The sequence below is a fragment of the Oncorhynchus tshawytscha genome, linkage group LG22 (assembly GCF_018296145.1).
Source record: "Oncorhynchus tshawytscha isolate Ot180627B linkage group LG22, Otsh_v2.0, whole genome shotgun sequence".
NCBI lineage: Eukaryota > Metazoa > Chordata > Actinopteri > Salmoniformes > Salmonidae > Oncorhynchus > Oncorhynchus tshawytscha.
This window is the reverse complement of record NC_056450.1, coordinates 26665389-26687207: the sequence shown is the minus strand read 5'-3', so window position 1 is coordinate 26687207 and position 21819 is coordinate 26665389. Positions and strand designations below refer to the sequence as shown.

The following is a 21819-nucleotide window of genomic DNA, read 5'->3' as shown; positions in this document are numbered from 1 at the left end:
CTGAGTCGGTGATTCATTTTGGGGTTGGGCCTGTGGCTCAGGCTGGGGTTGGACTGAGGCCTGTGGAGGAGCCTGGGACTCGGGTTGGACCTGAGGTGCTGAGTTGAGCTGTCTTGGTTGTGCAGGCTGTGCTGGAGGTGGTAGTGGTTGTTGAGCATCCAGTCCTCCTGGTCTGGGCTTGGCCTGACTCGCTGACTGGGGATGGGGCTGCTGTGTGGTTGAGGTAGGCCTCTGGCTTGAGTCTTTAGCAGAAGCTTTAGGCGATGACTTTGGAGCAGGCCTGGGACTTTGTAATAGGGATCCTTGGGGTTCCAGACAGCCCTCTAATTTTAGTACAAGAAATAGGTAATGATATGATCACACTTTTACAGTGGAAAGAGTATATTGAATCATGTACCAAAGGCTTTATATTTTAGTCTGTACCCTTTTCACATTTGTATTGGTCATTTTGTCCCTTAAACCATGTGACAATAACAGTAGACAGTCTAAAATCAACACTGGTCAATGGAGGAGGTACAAGTTACAAGATAAAGAAACACAAAGCAGGGAGGATATGATATTACAATAATGCAGATATCTGTCATGCATTAGAAGCAATGCAATGTGGGGTGCACATGCTTCATGAGGGTATAGATGGAGGGGTTTTCACAAACCAATATGTTTGCTCATTTATTTGGTTTTCCAAACTTTAATAATATGATATGATAAATACATACTTTGACTACCATTAGTAGGCCTTTCTTCGCCTGTGTTTGTTGGTCTTCTTGCTCCGCATATCTTTCTATAAACTGACATTTTAAAGGAGTCTCCCTTTCCAATATATATACTGTACATAGTGACACAATATAGGCTGATTTGCTCGTTGATATAGGCCTCGTTTTTTTTATACAACCATAACAAATACACAGACGGAACATATATTGCAAAGGAAGCTTTATTGCCAGTGACAGGGGGGAAAATATCAATGTGGGGTATGTTTCTATAATATTTTGTTATTTGTACTGGACTTTTTCAAACAGTTCAACACTAGTTCCAAGAGTGCACACTTAACAGGTAGTAGCAACCCTGGTCCCAAATAGCTGCAACCCAGCAGGTATGAAAATCTCAACTAGCAAAGGATTTTCACCTGGGCAGGATGGCTGATTATGAATTTCCCCCGACAATAACTCCTTTAAATCAATCAATTACACAACAACTATGTCACTATGCAACTATTAAGGACCTTGGTGGCGACGCTCTATCCTCACTTTTGTAGATGGATAGAGCGTCATGGCATTTTACTCCACAAATCAAAACACAAAACCATAAAGCCACAGGCAAGGCTCTTACAGGGTTACTCACTGGGTTAGGCTATCTGCACAGACACAATGTTATTTCATACACCTAGGAAAAGGACTTGCACACTGAGCTTGCCAAACATAGTTTGTTTGTACAATTCTGTTAGTAACAAAGTGTTTTAGAATGGGACATACATTTACAATTATCTTGATGTAGATGTATTCTTAGTTTCACCAAATAGGACACATGCATGGCTTCTAATCACTACTACTTAATGCAAATGTTTTTCACTAACAACCGTGTTAGCTTTGGGAAAATGTTTGCATCCCACTTGTGAATATAGCTCTATGAAGAGATTATGGTAGAAGATCTGGTAGTAAAAATATAAAGAATATAAAGTTACAAACATATATATATTGCACTCTCCATTAACTCAGTATGAGTATGATAAGGCAAATATGTCAAAGAATCTTTAAATGGCAGTAACATAAGCATAACTCCACGCATATCATCACTGCAATACACAGCAGCATCACCATCGTCATGGCAACGCCACTACGGTCATTGATATTAAGCCTGGACGGTATGTGTATGGTGATATCAGAAACCTTATACCTAGTCATTTAAATATATTATGTAAAACCTTGACTATTTTACTGAAGCACAATTTAGTTTTTCTACTTGACAACATAATTGAAAGTGACAGGACAAATTGGATTACTTCACTTCCTGAAATATCACAAACACATGCATCATAGGCCTAAGAGGAAATGGTTATTACTGTAATCTTATTAGATAATGGACACACCTCTAGAGTCATTCTGTTAACAAATCTTAATGAGAGCATTCTACTATCACAGTTACTCTCTAACTCTACCACAAGCTCTCCTCTTTCCTGATCCAACTGCAGCTGCCACAAACCAATCCCATATATTTACAGTGGGGGACTGTGATTACAAGTGCTGAGTGATAACAAAAGTCAAATATTTATTTTCTCTCAAAAGCTAGAGTAGTCTATTGTAATTTTGTAAGTTATCTAATATGTTTGTCCTCATACACATGAAGACATCTATGGCTGTGTTCTGTGCATAGAGACAGTTTATAAAACTGTCAAAGAACTGTCTTGCTAGGAGTCGGTTGAATAGCAACCTTCACTGAGCGTAGTATGGGTAGTCTATCAGCTAATAATGGATAAAGGAACAGCAACTACGTTTCATGTCTCGAACCTCCATTGAATCAATGAAGGTCTACTTAGATGTGATCTGGCTGTATGTATTGGTCTGCTCATCAGCTTTCTTAGCACTAACACTTGGTTGTTTATGTACAACTTATACAATATGTATTCCATATTATGACACATTCACAATGCATAAATCACAGGGACAGTAGTTTGGAACTATACCAGTGATGTCACTAAAGAAACATCCTGATTGATCATCTGACATTTAAAAACATACTGTTACCTTCCTTCGTATCATTCATGCAAAACCAAAAAGAAATACCTATTATATTAGTAAATGTATGAAAATAATCACCAATACAGTCATACGCACACACATTTACATATTGACATATACACAAACGTCAAACTGCACGATAAACCAGTTTGACAATATCTAAAAGTACACACCAAAATGGAGAAATAAACAGGGGGGTTTAGAGGGAGGTCAGTTATGAATAAGGACTGAATCAAACATTGGGCACACACAGCAGCACTGGACTCAGTGTAGGCACAATCTGCTTATTACACCGTCAACAACATCCCCAAAGAAAACCACGGCTACAGAGAAACAGAGGCGACCGTTACAAGCACACTAAATCAACAAGGAAACAAGTGGACAGTACATCTTGACACTGCATAGAGGAAAAACACTGTCCATGCCAGCAGTACATTCTGGACCAAACTAACAGCAGCCAGATCTCAGTCCGTCTACCGTCTCTCTCCCCCCCCCCTCCTCCTCTCTGCTTTGTGTTCAGCTAATGTACGTCATCATCATTTCAATATTACATAGACTTCCTCTCTGGCGGGCTAATTAGTTGGCCTGGACAGGTTTTGGCCCCACTGCAACGCCATTACAGTCGAGAATGTACTGCAGACAACCTTGAGGAGGGCGTGTAGCGCCAGTCTTGGGATCAACCACCAGGTCCTTCTGGCCACCACTCTGCAAACACATAAAACTAAGTGATACTCCCAGAGACACTACAGTTAAATGTCCTTATGACACAGTTCTGTTTTCATACTCCTTTAAACAATGTACTTTTCAAACAAGAATATGGATCCAATGTTGGTTTTATACAAATCTGGCAATACACAAAGGCTATAAACAAATGTAGCTATACATTAGTTACTAAGACACAGTAATATGGATGTTATACACTGAACTGTAATACAGGTGAAGGCTCTCAAACAGGATTTCCTAAAAGCCTGTGAGACTATGACTGATCATATTCCCATACAGTGGTGTATGTAGCCTACTGCACCATACCTGTGATGGCTGCATGGTGGTTGGTCTGTTAGAGGACCCCGCGGGTGTCCGTCCTACTGCCTGGTTCATCTTGGCTACCACCATGTCAGTGATGAGCTGCCTGTCCTCTGCCTGATGCTCTCCTACCAGCGACATGGACGACCCCACCACCTGACACACACGGAAGATGGTAATACTACCAGAGGAAAAGAAGATGGACGTGGAGTAGGTTATGGAGGAAGGACAGTAGATTGTGAATCACATTTGGTTAAAGTGAAGGTTTAACTGAATGGTTCGGAACTATGTTTGGATACCATCCCATGTTCTCAACAGTTGTGCCATCTGTGAAACATGTCTAGGCTGCTGTTCCCATAACAACCAGATAGCGACCTAACAAGGATATGGAATACATCAATACATTGGTTAACAAAGATGTTGAATATTTCAAAATATTTAATAAGAGAACTGCCTCAGTGTGTTGAGAGCAGCTGAATAATGAAATAATTAATCATAAAAATTCCTGCATATTTCAGGCACTGTGAATTTGACACTTACTAGGGAACACCTACCTCAGTGATGTAATCTTTCGCATCCTTTCCATGAATGGCTTTGACAGCACAGATATCCAACCCTCCGAAGATCTCTGAGCAGGTGTCAACCCACAGCTTGTACCTGAACACAGGCCAAGGAGTACAGATCTGACACTAAGTGGTCTTACAGAGTGTCACAGTCAAGGAGAAGTGTGATGCTATTTAATAGAGATAATTTGCATGTAGGAGTGTAATTACTCAAATTGCTTATCAATTTTGTATCATTCAGAGAGAACACCGTACAGAGTGCTAACTTGTATCAATACAGCCATTTACATTGTTGCATAATGAGCTACATGAATGATAATTGACTTTGGTAATGAGACAGGCCATTGTCTGAGATTCCCTTGTCTTGTCCTTTTAGAAAGGAAGCATTGTCAGTGATGCTGTTCTGCTGTTAAGGACTCATACCTGTCAGTCATGGCCACTTGTTCCAACATGGCTGAGCCTGTATTGCTCTTCCAGTTGCCAGAGATTGAGGTCCTCCTATAACGTATGAGACATTATACAAATGGTAAACATATTAAAGTCCCTGTTGATTGTTAATTCAAGGATTCACAAATTCAATAGTCTTGGATTAATTTGATTACACTTCTGGATTATTGGAAAAAAAAGTCAGATCCTTATGCTAAATGTGGAACATTTAAAGGTTCCCAGATGTTTACATTTGCTTACAACAGAGGAATAATCATGAATACAAGATGGGGAATAGTACGTACATGTAAGCCTTGTAGTCACTGCCAATCTTCTGAATTCTGATGTCGTACTTGGAGTCGATGAGGGGCTCTGTGGTGGTGTAGGTCTGGGTGAGAGCCACCACACTGACTATGTCCTGGAACTTACTGTGGTTATCCACCTTCACCTGGACACAACACACACCACCTTCCACTAGCAGCTCCACAGTCTACAGAATAACAACATCAAGCCTTAATAACATTATTACCTTTCCTACTCCCGAGTGAGCGTGTCCAATTTTCACAACTACAGGAAACGTTGGCATGGTAACCTGAGTGATAAACCGTCAGACATGATTGTTTTATGCCTGGTTTCATGATACAATGAAGAAAAACAAGTCCACATTAACGGCTACATTTCAGAAGACATGATTACGTTCTTACCATCTCCTTGTAGTTGGGATAGAAGGTCTGTTCGATCAGAGGGAACTTCTCTGCACCAAGCTTCCTGTAGGTGCTTATTAGCTGTGCAAACTAGAGACAAACAGACATCCATTAGTGAAGTTATGCCACTGACTTAAGACACAAATAAACAAGTCTCACGCATTGCACGCAGCCAGCCTTCTGTCTGCCTACCGCCCAGGGCTTGTCACACAGGTTGTAGATGGACTCCAGGGAGTTGATACTGGGGATGCCCCCATACTGCAGACCAATGATCATGTTACGGAAGTCCTCATTCTGGGTCATACTGAAGGCGTGTTGGCGGATGAGGACAAAGTCAGGCTTGAATGACCTGTAAAACATAAATACACAGATGCTTCAGAGAGAAATTAAAACTGGGTTGACCTTCACATGTAAAGTGAACCATGACACATTTTCAGATTCGATGTTGGAGTATTGAGTGGGTTGCTTATGAAAAATGGTCTATAAGGGCACTGGTGAAGTGCCAATGATTTTGTGGTGTGTGTCTTGTGGTGTGTGTGTGTGTGTGTGTGTGTGTGTGCATCTGCACGTGTCTCACCTGGCCACCCTGGTACCGTTCCTCAGAACCTGCATGTCCACATTACAGGACCCGTTGGAGTGAGCTATGACGTTGATCTCACTGAACTCAGCCTGCATGGTAGAAAAACATACAGATCCATCTGATTAACTGAACGTATATCAATAGTTATGAATACGGCACAGATCAGAGGAGGCTGGTGGGTGGAGCTATATATGTATTGGCTGGAATGGAATAAAAGTTTCTATGTAGACAACTCTATCTGAGACAGGTGCCAAAAGTAAATCGATGCAGTTTGCCAAATGAGGCTTACCTGTTCGACTTTGATGTCATAATCTCTGTGTACTTTCTTCCCTCTGAAGAGTTTGGCCCTAGGCAACAGGGAAGATAATTGATGAACCTTTAGAGGACATGATGAGGTAACACTGATAGATCCTTCTGCTAGTCCTTGTGATCACGTTTCTCTGTGAACGCCTTCCATCAATTTACAATCACAAATATTGAATAAGACACTTCATTGACTTTAAAATGCATCAATATGGATTTTATGGAGCAAAGACTTTAAATACACACCACACTATTACTCAAACATTCTGTCTTGTGACACATTCCCCTCAGATAAACATGTCATGGAGAATTGTTAAAGTGATAAAGTCAAGGTAGTGACATATTCACTACTAATCACTTTATGATTTGATTTGTTTTTGTCCTTTATGAAATGTAAGTAGTCCCCCGTGTTGCAGCGTTTGCTTCCATCTAGTGGATCGTTACTGAATGATGCATTGTAGTCAAAAGCCCTCGGAACGAGATGCATTTTATAATTCCATAAAATGATCTGGTTCAATAGCTATGGTCTTTGTCCAAGAAAGAAGGGTTTGTTTGGTGGATCTTAGTCTGGTGAATCTTAGTCTACTGAACGCATCCAGTGTTAATATCCGCTTAGCATCGAGCTATGTCTATACAGAGGTACTGGCACTCATTCCCTGCAGACAGGCAGGCTGGCCATTATTGAACCCACACACAGTGCATTTATTGATTTTTTATTTATTTAAGTCAGTTAAGAACAAATTCTTATTTTCAATGATGGCCTAGGAACAGTGGGTTTACTGCATGTTCAGCTCTGGGGTTTGAACTTGCAACCTTCCGGTTACTAGTCCAACGCTCTAACCACTAGGCTACCCTGCCGCCCCACGGACAAAGAGAGGAGACCTTCGCCATGCTCTTAAAGTGATGAGCGACGGGAAGGGAGGTTAATCAATGGAGACAAACTTAGTGACCTGAAACAAACTAAGTGTCAGGGGACTGTTGAATGCATTGCCTCTCCTCTCCTCAATGTTGCCACGGTGTTGCTCCTAGCCAATTAACTATTTCAAGCTTTTCAACGGCCAAAACCTCCACTGGAACCGTGCTGTAGAGTAGTGTACAGATTTCAATGGGATATTCCTCCACTAAAGATTACAAAATGGCTGTTCTCTATGGAGGTCTAAAAACCCAAATAGTCCTATGACAAACCTTCTCTAAAATGTTGCTGTATAGTTCAATGGCCAAAGTAATCTAAATGTGATGCAATTAGGCCTACAGTAGAGCCATACAAGGTTTCAATGACCAGCATATTTTCCACTTTCTATTGAAATGACACATAGCAGTGTGCAGCAAAGTCTACTAGCAGAAGAAAAATACAATGGGAAAAATGATTTGATATATCTGCTACTTGTTTGTTTCACGTCAGTACCGTATGTCAAACACACCCTTGTGAGGACTGGCTGAATAATTTATTGCTGATCTAATTTGAGTCGGGGAATTATCTGTGGCTGTGGAGGAAAACAATCATCTGAATACGAGTCACAGCAGCAGAGACACAGGGAATGAAAAGCCTGTAGATTATCTGTGTTATGATACATGGATATATGTGGGGCAGCCAAAGACACGACTCAGAGACAGAACCACAATGTCTGACATTTTAGATAGGTCCGTGTTGGTGTAAGGAATGGGTATCACGACTGTCTCCCTGATTCAGTTCCTACTTGTGGAGGATGTACTGAATGTATGTGGATAGCGGAGGGGGTTCAGAATCACACTCACATGATGAGTAACCGTCGCTGACTCCTGAATACCTGCATTAGTTTCCCTAGCTAATGCTTTGGATTTAGCGCAGCAAGTTAGCACCGTTTTATTGTGACCAGGAGGCCCAGGTTCAAACAGCAGCTGGTTACTTTACATGGGCCTATGCATTGACGCAGAGATGATTAAACCCTGACCACTGCACATGCGAATAACACCTTCCTGCATTGAATGAAGTACATGCCACTTGTGTAGGATCATAATGTGTCTATCAATAACAGAAATACAGTGGCCAGATATTTCACAGTGATCCATGTAAAATGTCTGGAAAACGACCTGTGCTCAGAACAACAGGTGCTCTGTAGGTAGAGACATTTTTTACATTATTTATAAATCAGTGTGGTTCCCATAGTGATGAGCAGTTAGAGATCTAGATAGAGGAAGGAGGCTGATATTGTGATGATGAAGGTTGAGGTTTGTCCTCTAGAAGAGGACAGTCTGATGCAGCTACTGACGAGTATTAGTTCACTCCAGTTAGAGGAGTACAGCTCAAGTAACGCCTCCTGTCTGTGAGAGCTTTTATCCAGCCATCCATTAGAGTCCTATGAATGTATAATTACAATCTACCCTTTAAATATTAAGGAACATATTATGTGAAGAAGCATTCGTAAGGAGAAAAAAACAAATGGTGCATACCAATGTCCTGTAATAGCTCTAATACTCAAATGATCTATGCCCAAGTCCAAGACGGGACAGAAAAGACTGAGTGAGTGAGTGGGGGGGTAGCAGCTACTAAGCTAACATATGGAATTATTTTAAGATGGTCATACCATGGATCATTTAGCTATTTGATTCCATATTCCGTGATATTCCATATCACGTTCCACCCCAAGAATTGTAGGACCCCTGTAGTTATATAAAAAATAAATACTGATTTGATTAAATATTGAATGTGGCCTTTACTACTAAGGCCCATAGAAACACATTGAATAACACATTCAGAAATGGCAAAATAGACAGTCAAAAAACAAATAATAAGGAATAAGGTTTTGAAGTCTCTTTCCTGAAAGCTCAGGATATGTTATCTTTTTTGGACACATATTTAACCCATTTTTTTTGTTGGTACAAAACTACCTCCATACACAGATCTGTGGTACCGGCTTCAGACGGGTCCTGTTGAGCTTGTGGGGGTCGTAGAGCAAAACGGAGAAGCACCATCGCGTTGGTGAAAGTATCATCTTTTCATTGAGTGGTCATATGAGTTCGGACGCTACAGATGTTTTCGTGAAAAGACCCATTTTCGGGACATCTCCTGGTCTTACAAACAGCGCTGTAGCTCTGCCACGTTCCACCCCAAATGCGGAAGGCCGACACAGGCGCATACAGTGGATTGAGATGCAGCCCATGCAAAAAACATCTCTGTCTTAAATTGACAGATTTTTAATGGGGATTTTTGTGTTATGTTAATTAGATAGACTTTTAACGATTATGAGTGTGAGAGAGAGAGAGAGAGAGAGAGAGAGAGAGAGGGTTGGGCAGGACGACAGAGCGGCTGGGACTAACTGCCTTTGTTGATTAGTTGTTTTAGATTAATATGTCAAACAAAGGCAAACTCTGACTAACAGGCCTATTTTGTCTTCATTTTCCTAGTCAGTATGTGACCTCCACTTTACGACACTGAGTGAATGAGTAATGGCTATCGCTGTCTCTCTACTGTAAGAGGCAAGAGCAAACCTCTGACACTTGTCTGATAAGTGAGACAGTTCCATCTGTCCTTGTCCACCTTGTGATGTATAGCACAGCATTCCTGTCACAAGACAGACCCAATCCTAACTGTAACCATCTGATCCTTTATCAAAGGTTAGGGGAAGCTTCTATTCCTGATTCCCACTCTAATTGAGCAATAAGGTCTGAGTGAGTGTGGTATATGGCAAATATACCACGGCTAAGGGCTGATCTTATGTACGACCCAACGCAGAGTGCCTAGATACAGCACTTAGCCGTGGTATATTGACCATATACTTTAAACCCCTGAGTTGCCATATTGCTATTATAAACTGGTTACCAACGTAATTAGACCAGTAAAAATACGTGTTTTATCATACCCATGGTAAACGGTCTGAGATATCCCGGCTTTCAGCCAATCAGCATTCAGGGCTCGAACAACCCAGTTTATAATCTCCTATATATCGGTGTTTATTTCTGACTTCAGGAAATTACTTTTATTCTACGTTATCTCCAAACCTAAGAAACAGAGAAGCTCAAGCAGTAGTCCAACTCATCTCACCATGCTAGTATATCAATAAGATCTGAAGAGGCGTCTTCAGCCATATTTGTGATACTTCCAGCATAATGGTAATGGTGATCTCGCCTACATGCTTCATTCCTACAACGCACAAAGTCAATATAGAACCACTAGTGAGTATGCAATCTTAAAGCTATTTGAAAGTCTGTCAGTCGAGGGGAAATTGCCATGCCACTTCCAACAGGTAGCAGGCAAAGAGCAGCTAGGGAATAGAAGTGCTGCTTTGTTTGATGTTTCCTTCTGAGGCAGGATGATATTGCACTGAGCAGCCATTCTGTGAGTGAGTGCTGTCCCATTTCTGTCAGGGTTTCACAAAGGAAGACTGTTCCCTAGATAACACTTTAATAACAGATAATGTGTTGTCCTGGGCCCTTGGCTGTAGTGCATCTTAGACAGATCAACTCCAGCTCGACAACCTCTGACACCACGGTACTGCCTTCATACACAGTCGTTCACGGAGTCATGCTAAATGAATAGAAGGCAGATGCAGATATACATATTTGGACAAGGGAATTGCACACTTCATGGCGTACATGGAAAGAGGAGTTAATGTAAATGTAAAGCTAGCATAAGAGGCATTTGAAGGCAGCAGTGTCAGACGGTCGATCTGATATACAGGCCTGGGGTCAGTCCTAGAGCCATGATCTCTCCTACAAGGACAGCATGATATATGTGGTACACAGTGGGAGAGTGTCATCATGCTGAAAAAAATGCCCTTTCATATGACTACAGGAGCCAGGATGTATTCACAAAAAAGCTAGAATATCACAGTTGCTATGCCCCAGAAAGACAAATGGCATTTTCACAGAGAACCTGACACTGTGAATTATTTTACCCATTCTTAAAGCAATTACTTCTAAATCAATTTTCATTAGATTAGCTAAATATATAATCACACTAATGGAGGGATGATTTGGCACAATCACTGTCACTGAGGCAAGCTTTGGTTATTATACTAGTGTGCTATTCTCCAGTTTATCACATTTTCAGAACATTCTGTTTTCATCTCTGTTTGGTTTCTAGCAAGTTAATTTGTATAGCTCTCCATAGCAACAACTAATCAACAGTCTTATTAAGATAGTTGAGTAGGAGAAAAGGTTTCTTAAATCCCTGAAGTGATAATGCCAAGAAACAAGGACTGTCAGCAACAACATTCATAACTATAATAATAAGGACATAAACTGTGAAAGATGTTAGCGCATTGCTACCATAATAATCAGCAGCAGGTTTGTGTTGAGGCCTGAAACCAGTGGTCATAGCCTAGCTTAGCCTTCTGTTGTGTGAGTCTGAAGTATTCCTGTCAGATTCCATTTCAGTCTCTGTCCTAAGGCTACTATACTGCGGCTTGTCAGCCTCTGTCTTTATCTCTTGCACAGGGCACAACATTTCTGACCCAGAAACAGCCCATTCCACACTGAAACACAACCCTCAAACCCCCTTTAGCCAAGAGTTCAGAGTTGATATCACATGAGGTTGGCCTACAGACTAAAAACGATCAGATCTGAAAACAGAGGAGATGCTGGAAACACTAAAGTTGTAATATATTGTCTGACGTAGATATCTGATCATTTTATGGGTTAAATACTATTCTTGTTCAAACAGAATATCCTGTATTCCAGAATTCTAGACTCAAAGACAATTACGTGATTACGTATTCATCACATCCACATCTGTAATTGGGCCTATGCTCTTCATGGTGACATCAGTAAACTAAATGAACAATAAATCACCACCAGACATGCTAATACATATATTTTATTGGGCGCTGAAAGACAAGCTAATGTCGACACAAAAGTAAAACCTTACAGTCAGAAACAGCTCATCCTTATGAAATACAACCGCAAGCTAAAAGGCCAAAGTGTAACGAGAAATTACACAATCAATGGAGCAATCAGACAGAGGCAAACGTTCCCTAGCTAGCTCTCCTATTGTTTAACACGTTGCTGTTGTCACCAATCCCAAAGAGTATAAAAGTTCTTCAGAACTGACTCACTGTTATTGTAGACACATGTAATGTAGCCGTGATGCTGAGCCTGAGGGAGGCATTGGGAGCTAGTGGCAGGTCTCTCTAGTGGCGGAAACATGAAACAGGGAAACAGCCAACGATGCCAGGAAGGGCTTCAAATCAAATCAAAATCAATCAAATCAAATTGTATTATTCGTCACACGCTTAATAAATAACAAGTGTAGACTAACAATGAAATGCTTAGCTGGAGAGATCTTTCAGCTGATGGCTCTACAGATGATTTGTGAAAGGTAACATAATTTACTCAGATGTCTTCAATGTTACCATAACTGTTGACCTTTTGATAAATTCCAGTCTTTTGATGTCAAATCAAATGCTATTTGTCACATGCGGTGAATACAACAGGTGTAGACCTTACAGGGAAATGTTTCATTACAAGCTCTTTCCCAACGATGCAGTGTTCAAAATAATTGAGTAAAGACACAAGAGAAATATAAACATGCAAGAATGGTGCTATATACAGGGAGTACCAACACCATACCAATATGTCAGGGTATGAGGTGTTTGAGGTAGGTACTGTATATGAATGCAGGGGTAAAGTGACTTGGCATCAGGATAGATAATAATAATAATAATTATAATAATATTTAAAAAACAAATTAGCAGCAATGTATATGATGAGTGAATGTGTACATGTGTGAAAGTGTGTGTGTGTGTGTGTGTGTGTGTGTGTGTGTGTGTGTGTGGCATCTGTATGCGTGTGTATATGTGTGTGGGTTATGTGTGTATGTCAGTGTATGTGTGTATGTTAGTGTAAGTATGTGTGAGTGTGTGGATAGTCCTGTGAGTGTGCATAGAGTCAGTGCAAAATGGAGTCAGTGCAGATAGTCCGGTCATGATTCGCATTACTGTATGTGGTATTAGACTGAAAACAATCAAATCAAATTTTATTTGTCACATACACATGGTTAGCAGATGTTAATGCGAGTGTAGCGAAATGCTTGTGCTTCTAGTTCCGACAATGCAGTAATAACCAACAAGTAATCTAACTAACAATTCCAAAACTACTGTCTGTAAACTACTGTAAACTACACAGTGTAAGGGGATAAAGAATATGTACATAAGGATATATGAATGAGTAGGAGGTGAGGGCCCTCGGAGTGTGGTGTCAGGAAAATAACCTCACACTCAACGTCAACAAAACTAAGGAGATGATTGTGGACTTCAGGAAACAGCAGAGGGAACACCCCCCCATCCACATCGATGGAACAGTAGTGGAGAGGGTAGCAAGTTTTAAGTTCCTCGGCATACACATCACAGACAAACTGAATTGGTCCACTCACACAGACAGCATCGTGAGGAAGGCGCAGCAGCACCTCTTCAACCTCAGGAGGCTGAAGAAATTCGGCTTGTCACCAAAAGCACTCACAAACTTCTACAGATGCACAATCGAGAGCATCCTGGCGGGCTGTATCACCGCCTGGTATGGCAACTGCACCGCCCTCAACCGTAAGGATGGTACAGAGCAGCATAGGCAAGATACAGTAGATGGTATCGAGTACAGTATATACATATGAGATGAGTATGTAAACAGAGTGGCATAGTTAAAGTGGCTAGTGATACATGTATTACATAGGATGCAGTCGATGATATAGAGTACAGTATATACGTATGCCTATGAGATGAATAATGTAGGGTAAGTGACATTATATAAGGTAGCATTGTTTAAAGTGGCTAGTGATATATTTACATCATTTCCCATCAATTCCCATTATTAAAGTGGCTGGAGTTGAGTCAGTGTCAGTGTCAGTGTGTTGGCAGCAGCCACTCAATGTTAGTGGTGGCTGTTTAACAGTCTGATGGCCTTGAGATAGAAGCTGTTTTTCAGTCTCTCGGTCCCAGCTTTGAAGCACCTGTACTGACCTCGCCTTCTGGATGATAGCGGGGTGAACAGGCAGTGGCTCGGGTGGTTGATGTCCTTGATGATCTTTATGGCCTTCCTGTAACATCGGGTGGTGTAGGTGTCCTGGAGGGCAGGTAGTTTGCCCCCGGTGATGCGTTGTGCAGACCTCACTACCCTCTGGAGAGCCTTACGGTTGTGGGCGGAGCAGTTGCCGTACCAGGCGGTGATACAGCCCGCCAGGATGCTCTCGATTGTGCATCTGTAGAAGTTTGTGAGTGCTTTTGGAGACAAGCCGAATTTCTTCAGCCTCCTGAGGTTGAAGAGGTGCTGCTGCGCCTTCTTCACGATGCTGTCTGTGTGAGTGGACCAATTCAGTTTGTCTGTGATGTGTATGCCGAGGAACTTAAAACTTGCTACCCTCTCCACTACTGTTCCATCGATGTGGATCGGGGGGTGTTCCCTCTGCTGTTTCCACAATCATCTCCTTAGTTTTGTTGACGTTGAGTGTGAGGTTATTTTCCTGACACCACACTCCGAGGGCCTTCACCTCCTCCCTGTAGGCCATCTCGTCGTTGTTGGTAATCAAGCCTACCACTGTTGTGTCGTCCGCAAACTTGATGATTGAGTTGGAGGCGTGCGTGGCCACGCAGTCGTGGGTGAACAGGGAGTACATGAGAGGGCTCAGAACGCACCCTTGTGGGGCCCCAGTGTTGAGGATCAGCGGGGTGGAGATGTTGTTGCCTACCCTCACCACCTGGGGGCGGCCCGTCAGGAAGTCCAGTACCCAGTTGCACAGGGCGGGGTCGAGACCCAGGGTCTCGAGCTTGATGACGAGCTTGGAGGGTACTATGGTGTTGAATGCCAATCCAGGTACATTTAATGATTATAGATGCATTCCCATATCCCATAAGAAAACAATGATTACGTTTCTTCTCAGGTTGTTGACTGTCTGCTGTTATGTGGAGCCAAAAGACATGGCATCATTTAAAATGACATGAGTATGACCTTACTAGGATTTATCTGGGTTTCTATTACCTTAATGGGCACCCTCAGACGTGATACAATGTGACGTGTATTCAAATATCTAGCATTACTTAGGCTATAGGCTATATCCGCAGTGCAAGCATAGCGATCATTATTGTTAAAAGGAGCTTGCAATGATTCAACATACACATCAATATCATAAATGCATCTGCAGTATGCCATATACCAATAAACAGAATCTGTCCACTCTGCCTTTGTTATTGTGATAGCAGCCATTTTGCATGGTGAGATGAATCATACATACACACAGGACTCCTGGAATAGCCACTCTCCAGAAAGCAACATGTCATCCAAATGCAGATGTGTCCCTCAGGCTACAGTTTCCATCTGCTTATAGACCACTGTATATAGACCACTGTATATAGCCCACTGCACATAGACCACTGTATACAGACCACTGTATATAGACCACTGTATATAGACCACTGTATATAGCCTACTGTATACAGACCACTGTATATAGACCACTGTATATAGCCTACTGCACATAGACCACTGTATATAGACCACTGTATATAGACCACTGTATATAGCCCACTGCACATAGACCCCTGTATACAGACCACTGTATATAGACCACTGTATATAGACCACTGTATATAGCCTACTGTATACAGACCACTGTATATAGACCACTGTATATAGCCTACTGCACATAGACCACTGTATACAGACCACTGTATATAGACCACTGTATATAGACCACTGTATATAGCCTAATGCACATAGACCACTGTATATAGACCACTGTATATAGACCACTGTATATAGCCTACTGCACATAGACCACTGTATATAGACCACTGTATATAGACCACTGTATATAGCCTACTGCACATAGACCACTGTATATAGACCACTGTATATAGCCTACTGCACATAGACCACTGTATATAGACCACTGTATATAGCCTACTGCACATAGACCACTGTATATAGACCACTGTATATAGCCTACTGCACATAGACCACTGTATATAGACCACTGTATATAGCCTACTGCACATAGCCTACTGTATACAGACCACTGTATATAGACCACTGTATATAGACCACTGTATATAGACCACTGTATATAGCCTACTGCACATAGCCTACTGTATACAGACCACTGTATATAGACCACTGTATATAGCCTACTGTATACAGACCACTGTATATAGACCACTGTATATAGCTGCACATGTCTGAGGAAAATCAGATGATGCAAATATATCTAGTTAATTTGAATTCACAAGACAAAACACATAGCAAGAATCACAAAATCTAAAAACATCTTCATGCTACCTTCTTCAGGACTCTGCTATGTGATAATGTAGGCCCACTATCTACAATATATCTCGCAATTACCTCTTCAAAGCAGGATATGCGATATGAAGAAGGATGTCTGGCGTGGGATGCTGTGCAGACAGTTATGTAAGTTTGTGTCTGTCACTGAAAGGTTTTGTAGAATTCCTTACTGCATAAATCCGCCTTGCCACCATATAGTATATAATAAGTAAATCCTCTCACTCACAACACTGCAGTTGCTATACATTTTACAGAACATTGGAAAAAGAGGCTTGATGTAAAGTAGCTCTTATAGGTGAGGCAATAGCTACCTGTCAGTGCTGCTGTGCCATCCCTTTAAAGGCCCAGTGCAGAATTCAGTTTTCCTGTGTTTTGTATCATATTGTACAACAGCTGATGAAACATACTTTTAAATCTGCAGGGTTTGCATTCTAAATCTGCAGGGCTGCCTGGTGACATCACCAGGCAGTATAAGTTTATATAGACCAATAGCAAAGAGAGCTCCAAACCTCTCTGCCAATAACAGCTAGTTTTCTGATTACATATCACTCCCCCTCCTTACTCAGACCACTCCCAGACCATCCTAGCTAAATTCTTACTTGAGAAACAGTTATTTTTGAAGCTTACTTAGAAGCTACTTCTGTTTCTTTTTGACCATTTTAATGCAAAACTATTACAGCAAGGTACTTAATTGTTGTCCAGAAATGATTTGATATTGACACAAAAAACAGCTGCATTAGGCCTTTAATATATGCTATCTGCTCTTTGGATTCATGTCATGATCTGCCTTCTCTCCTGCCTGCCTCCTCAACACACAGCATTAAAGAGAAGTGTCCGTCTGAACTAGCATTGTAACGCAGAGCACACACATACCATCCCTTTTAGCTCCATTTCTATTGCTACTACTAGCCTATGTATCACCTATTCCTACAATGATGCCATGTGTTGTCTTTGCATGATTGGCAAAAGATAAATTCTGTGGATTGACTCTCTGTAATTGTGGACAGGTGGTCATGTGACCAGGGATCCTATCATTGAGCGGGAAGGGAAAGGAAACCTCACTGATGACTGGAAAGCACTGCAGTCTTTACTCAATAGCGAAAACACACATGCATTTTCCCATGCTCTCACTGGCTGTTGAATATCATGAAATTGCCTTTCTCAACAATGATGCAAAGCCGTGTTAGAGTACATTGGGTTGATCAGACTCATCAATTAAATGGGTTTAAGTCTGGCGCATACTCACAGGTGGTTGCAAGAAACTGACCTAATATTAAAAATAGCAGCAGAATTCACATGGGTTTCTTGGAATACCAAGTCAATCATCCTCAAAACATATAGAATTTTCCTCCTGCTGCAAGGCCAATCTGTCATTTTGAAATTTCAATCATGTCAAAAAGGGCATAAACCCCTGAATGCCTGTCAATTACTGCAGGAAACCACCGTATTTGGATGAGGCAAGCCATAAAAAGACTCCCTGATGCTGTAATGTCATTAACATGGTGAGTCAGTGGACTTTGTTTCCTCGTCTCCTCCTGAGTAGCTGCATCTGTGTTTTGTTATTAGAGCAACCTGCACTGGCATCAGACCATCCACAGCAGTAACCTGTTCAAATCTTATAAGCGGAGTTGGACGCCATACTTGTTGGCTGACAGGTTGTTTTAACCTTTTCTTTACCACAAGCCAGGACCATCTGAGAGCTCCTCTTTTCAAGAAGGAACCTGAGCAGATTATCAGTTTCACACCAGTGACCTGGCCAAGAGCCGCTCCAATGTTACAGAACACAAACAACACATACATCAACACAATAATTCACATAATTACATTACATAATTTTACAGCAAGACACAGCATGTTGCCTCACCATTCCTGTTGTGGTTCGTCGATGACCAGGAGGATCTTAAACTTCTTGGGTGTCGTGACCGTGGTCTGCTCCACCAGTCCTGCCGAGGCCGCAGTCTGCTTGACTACGTTGGTGATGGAGCTGAAGAAGCCTGCCCCACTGGACTGGGATTGCTGGGGTTTCCTCTCTGGGGCAGGGGAGGGGGTAGGGGAGGTGGCGGGCGGCGTGGTCCCAGCCGTGGGAGACTTGGCTGGGCCTGCTGTAGCTGGGGGTGGAGACTGAGCAGGGTCAGGCCTCTGGAGGTCTGTCATGTAGCCATTGGGCAGGTTGGAGATGAAGGTGCTGTCAGAGAGGCGTCGGCGCAGGTAGTTCATGGCTGGAGAAGATGGAGGGCTGTTAGAGCAGACAGAACAGATGAATCAACGAGGGCTGGATGTGAAGAGTCCTTAGGGGAACGGTAGAGGCCAAATGATGTCACCTGAGGGACTGATTAATTTGCAGAAGGCGCCACTTCCCAGGGTGCAGCTGGTTGAAGGCTCAGCTCTTCTCTATGCAAACTCCCAGTGAATGTAATGTTTCCTCCCAGCTCAGCCGTGCATCCTCAGAGCTCCCCTCACTGTGGCCGTGACGCTATTCTCCCCCTCAGCCAATCGCATGCCTCTCTGCTAGCCTGAACGACTGCAAGAAATGCTCACTCTCTCCCTCCCTCTTCTCTCCTCCCTACTCCCACTCATTCGTATTGTGTCGTGTCTGCCTCCTCTACCCCTCCCCCATTATGTACTGCCTCACAGGCATCACGTCTTTTCATACCACTGCAAAAAAAAGGGGAAGAGAGGTTTCTAAAGGAAATGCACGAGGTAGTAATATAGAGGAAACCTCCAACACAGCCTGACCCTCTCTTCTTATGTTATCTCTGTATCCGCAGTTACCTATGCCTAATACAAGCTATGAGAATGGAGAGAGAAAATGGCTGTTTGGTCTGCTCTCAGTGTGGCTTGCAGAAGGAGAGGCAGGCAAGTGGCAGCAGCAGTCCTCTGGGACACCAGCGCATGCTGTAGTGTTAACCCCCTCCTTCACGTTGCCATGTGATGGATTCCTCCCCATGCCCGTTAAGCAGCTAATTTAGCTGAGGAAAGATCCCATGCAGCCATTCTGATTCATCCATGTGGATTTCCCACTAGAGGTGTTTTAAACACAGTATTTTTTGAAATATTTACCTATCTTTACTATTGCACATGACGAGCATGGTTTTTAATGTGGGTGTGTAGAGGTCTGCACAATGTATGATTGCCGGAGCTTTGCTCTTGCTGCCATTAGATTAATTCGCATAATACCATGCTCTCTAATTATTTTTTTCAGATAGGCTACTGATCATCAATCTTTTCAATGGCTTTGATGGTGTAAAAGAATGAATTAGTATGAATTAGTATAGTCAAATAGTATACAATATACTGCAGCACTGTTTAATATTTGGGAGAGTATTTGTAATACTATTTGACCAAATGTAATAAAAAATACAAATGGTTCGCATACAGAAATGAAAAAGACTTAGATTCCAATAAAAAATGTGTATGATATTGCTGTATTAGCTGGTAACCCATTTGATCAATTGTACATATTGTGGTGTCAATATTTAGAAAATGCATTACTCTTGGAATTGATCAACGAATTCACTAGAAAATATAGACCTAAGACATTAAATGCAAAACCTTAACATGGGTTAAATGCTGTATGTCACTGCGCCTACTGCCAATTTGTATGTAGGCTTCTTGTTCACTTGAGATATCATAATGAATTCCCTGCTCTATCTTGAGTGTTTGATAACGTCCTTAAAAGCCATTGTCAGACAAATGATGTACTGTGAAATACGAAGGAAAACACTAGACTAATGATGACGCTGTACTGTATTTTACGTCACTATTATAGTAGGGCATGAATCTTGTTCTCACACCTAACACATTGGCCTCAGAGGTGCTCTTTCCCTCAGGCAATGTCATTAAATGTCATGCTGCTCCTCCACAGCTCTAAGCTATACGCTGCACCAAGTGTAGAACGCATTGTAACAAGTGGCAGAAAATGTATCTCCATGGAAACTGGCATTAGAAATCTGCTATTCTCTCAGGTAGGGTGATAATTGTAGAGCTTGTGGTCAGACCTAATTTATCCAGAAAGGAAGGACACAAGTCTTAATGAGTAGGAGGAACACAGTGGTTGATGTGAGGGTAGAGACTTCTACAAACAACACTAGTAAATGATTATGACCATCCCAGCCCAATAAACACATAGCCTACAAACACATTATACAATATATTGTAGCAAATTCAGGGGGTAGCCCCGACCGGGACTTGAACCCGCGTCCAGTGACTTGTCAAGCCAAAACCTTAACAGTTATGCAAAGAGGTTACGAACCTCTTGACAAAGTTGCTACATTACCCATTTCCTTCAGAACTGCATGTCCCAAAGCGTCTCTATACCAGTTCCCTCACATGAACACGCCTCTCCGATGGCCCCACAGGCACTATCCCACCTCTGACACCAACAGCGAATTTGTGGGGTAGCCCTAAATGGGACTCAAAACCAGGTCCAGCGACTGTCAACAATTACGCCAAGAGGTCCAAACCTCTTGACAAGGTCGCTAGGTTTTGTCTCTAAATTAATGTCTTCATTATAAACATGCTCATTAAGACATAATCCAGTCATCTTTATGCAAAATCTCTAGTTAAACATACAATATCATTAGGCCTAATGACCCATAGGCCTATGGTATCATATTTCACCTGCCGTTTATTTTGTAGCGAGGATCCCATTCCCATAGGATTATAATGGGTTTAGATAATGAGTTGCATACCATCCATAGTGCAGACCCCTCCGAGTCTGGTTCCTCTCAAGGTGCTATCCTTCCAGAGAATATGAGCCTTCCTATGTGCTTGGGGAGTCTAGGCCAGGTTACTGTCCAAAAAAAAACAAGTTGACCTACAAAAAACGTACATGGACACTATTAAATAGTAAATCATGTTAAGTAGCCTAATAATGAACCCATGTATTGATGTGAAAACAGATTTGTAATTATATGGTTGAACCTATTATGTTTGTAAAATGTTAAAAATGGCTTTAATAAAGATGATTTTAAACAAAAAAATAAAGGTTAAAGCAGAGGTTTTTAACATTTTCCATTGCGGGGCGAAATGTTTGAAACACCAAAAATTATGGGAACTCCCTATATCAGAAATTACATTTTTAAGAGTAAAATGTGTGCTCAATATTCACTGTAAACACTCAACATAGAAAATTACACAATGTTTTAAAACAGCTCCCCCCCCCCCTCAGATGTCGAAACTCAACAATCACTAGGTTTATCACTAATCTAAATACAAAAAACAATCATCTCTCAGGGGAAAAA

The 21819-nt window shown here is 41.8% G+C and overlaps 1 protein-coding gene across 4 annotated transcripts; it reads right to left on the bottom strand.

Annotated features, from left to right (window-relative positions):
• Positions 1-918: 918 nt before the first annotated feature.
• On the bottom strand, positions 919-21349 carry LOC112222213 (synapsin-2). 4 transcript variants are annotated; one of them, XM_024384908.2, is made up of 12 exons: positions 21268-21349; positions 18441-18812; positions 6321-6378; positions 6029-6120; positions 5644-5800; positions 5452-5541; positions 5277-5339; positions 5053-5195; positions 4745-4819; positions 4313-4415; positions 3765-3914; positions 919-3440 (listed from the first exon to the last, which is right to left on the bottom strand). In XM_024384908.2, exons 2-12 carry the CDS (start codon positions 18791-18793, stop codon positions 3312-3314), a joined length of 1413 nt encoding a protein of 470 aa, XP_024240676.1. In that variant the 5' UTR covers positions 18794-18812; positions 21268-21349; the 3' UTR covers positions 919-3311. The 4 variants fall into 4 exon arrangements, with proteins under 4 accessions (XP_024240676.1, XP_024240677.1, XP_024240675.1 ...); XM_024384909.2 differs by lacking the exon at positions 21268-21349 and adding an exon at positions 20853-20915; XM_024384907.2 differs by lacking the exon at positions 21268-21349 and adding an exon at positions 18898-19408.
• Between the last annotated feature and the right edge of the window lie 470 nt (positions 21350-21819).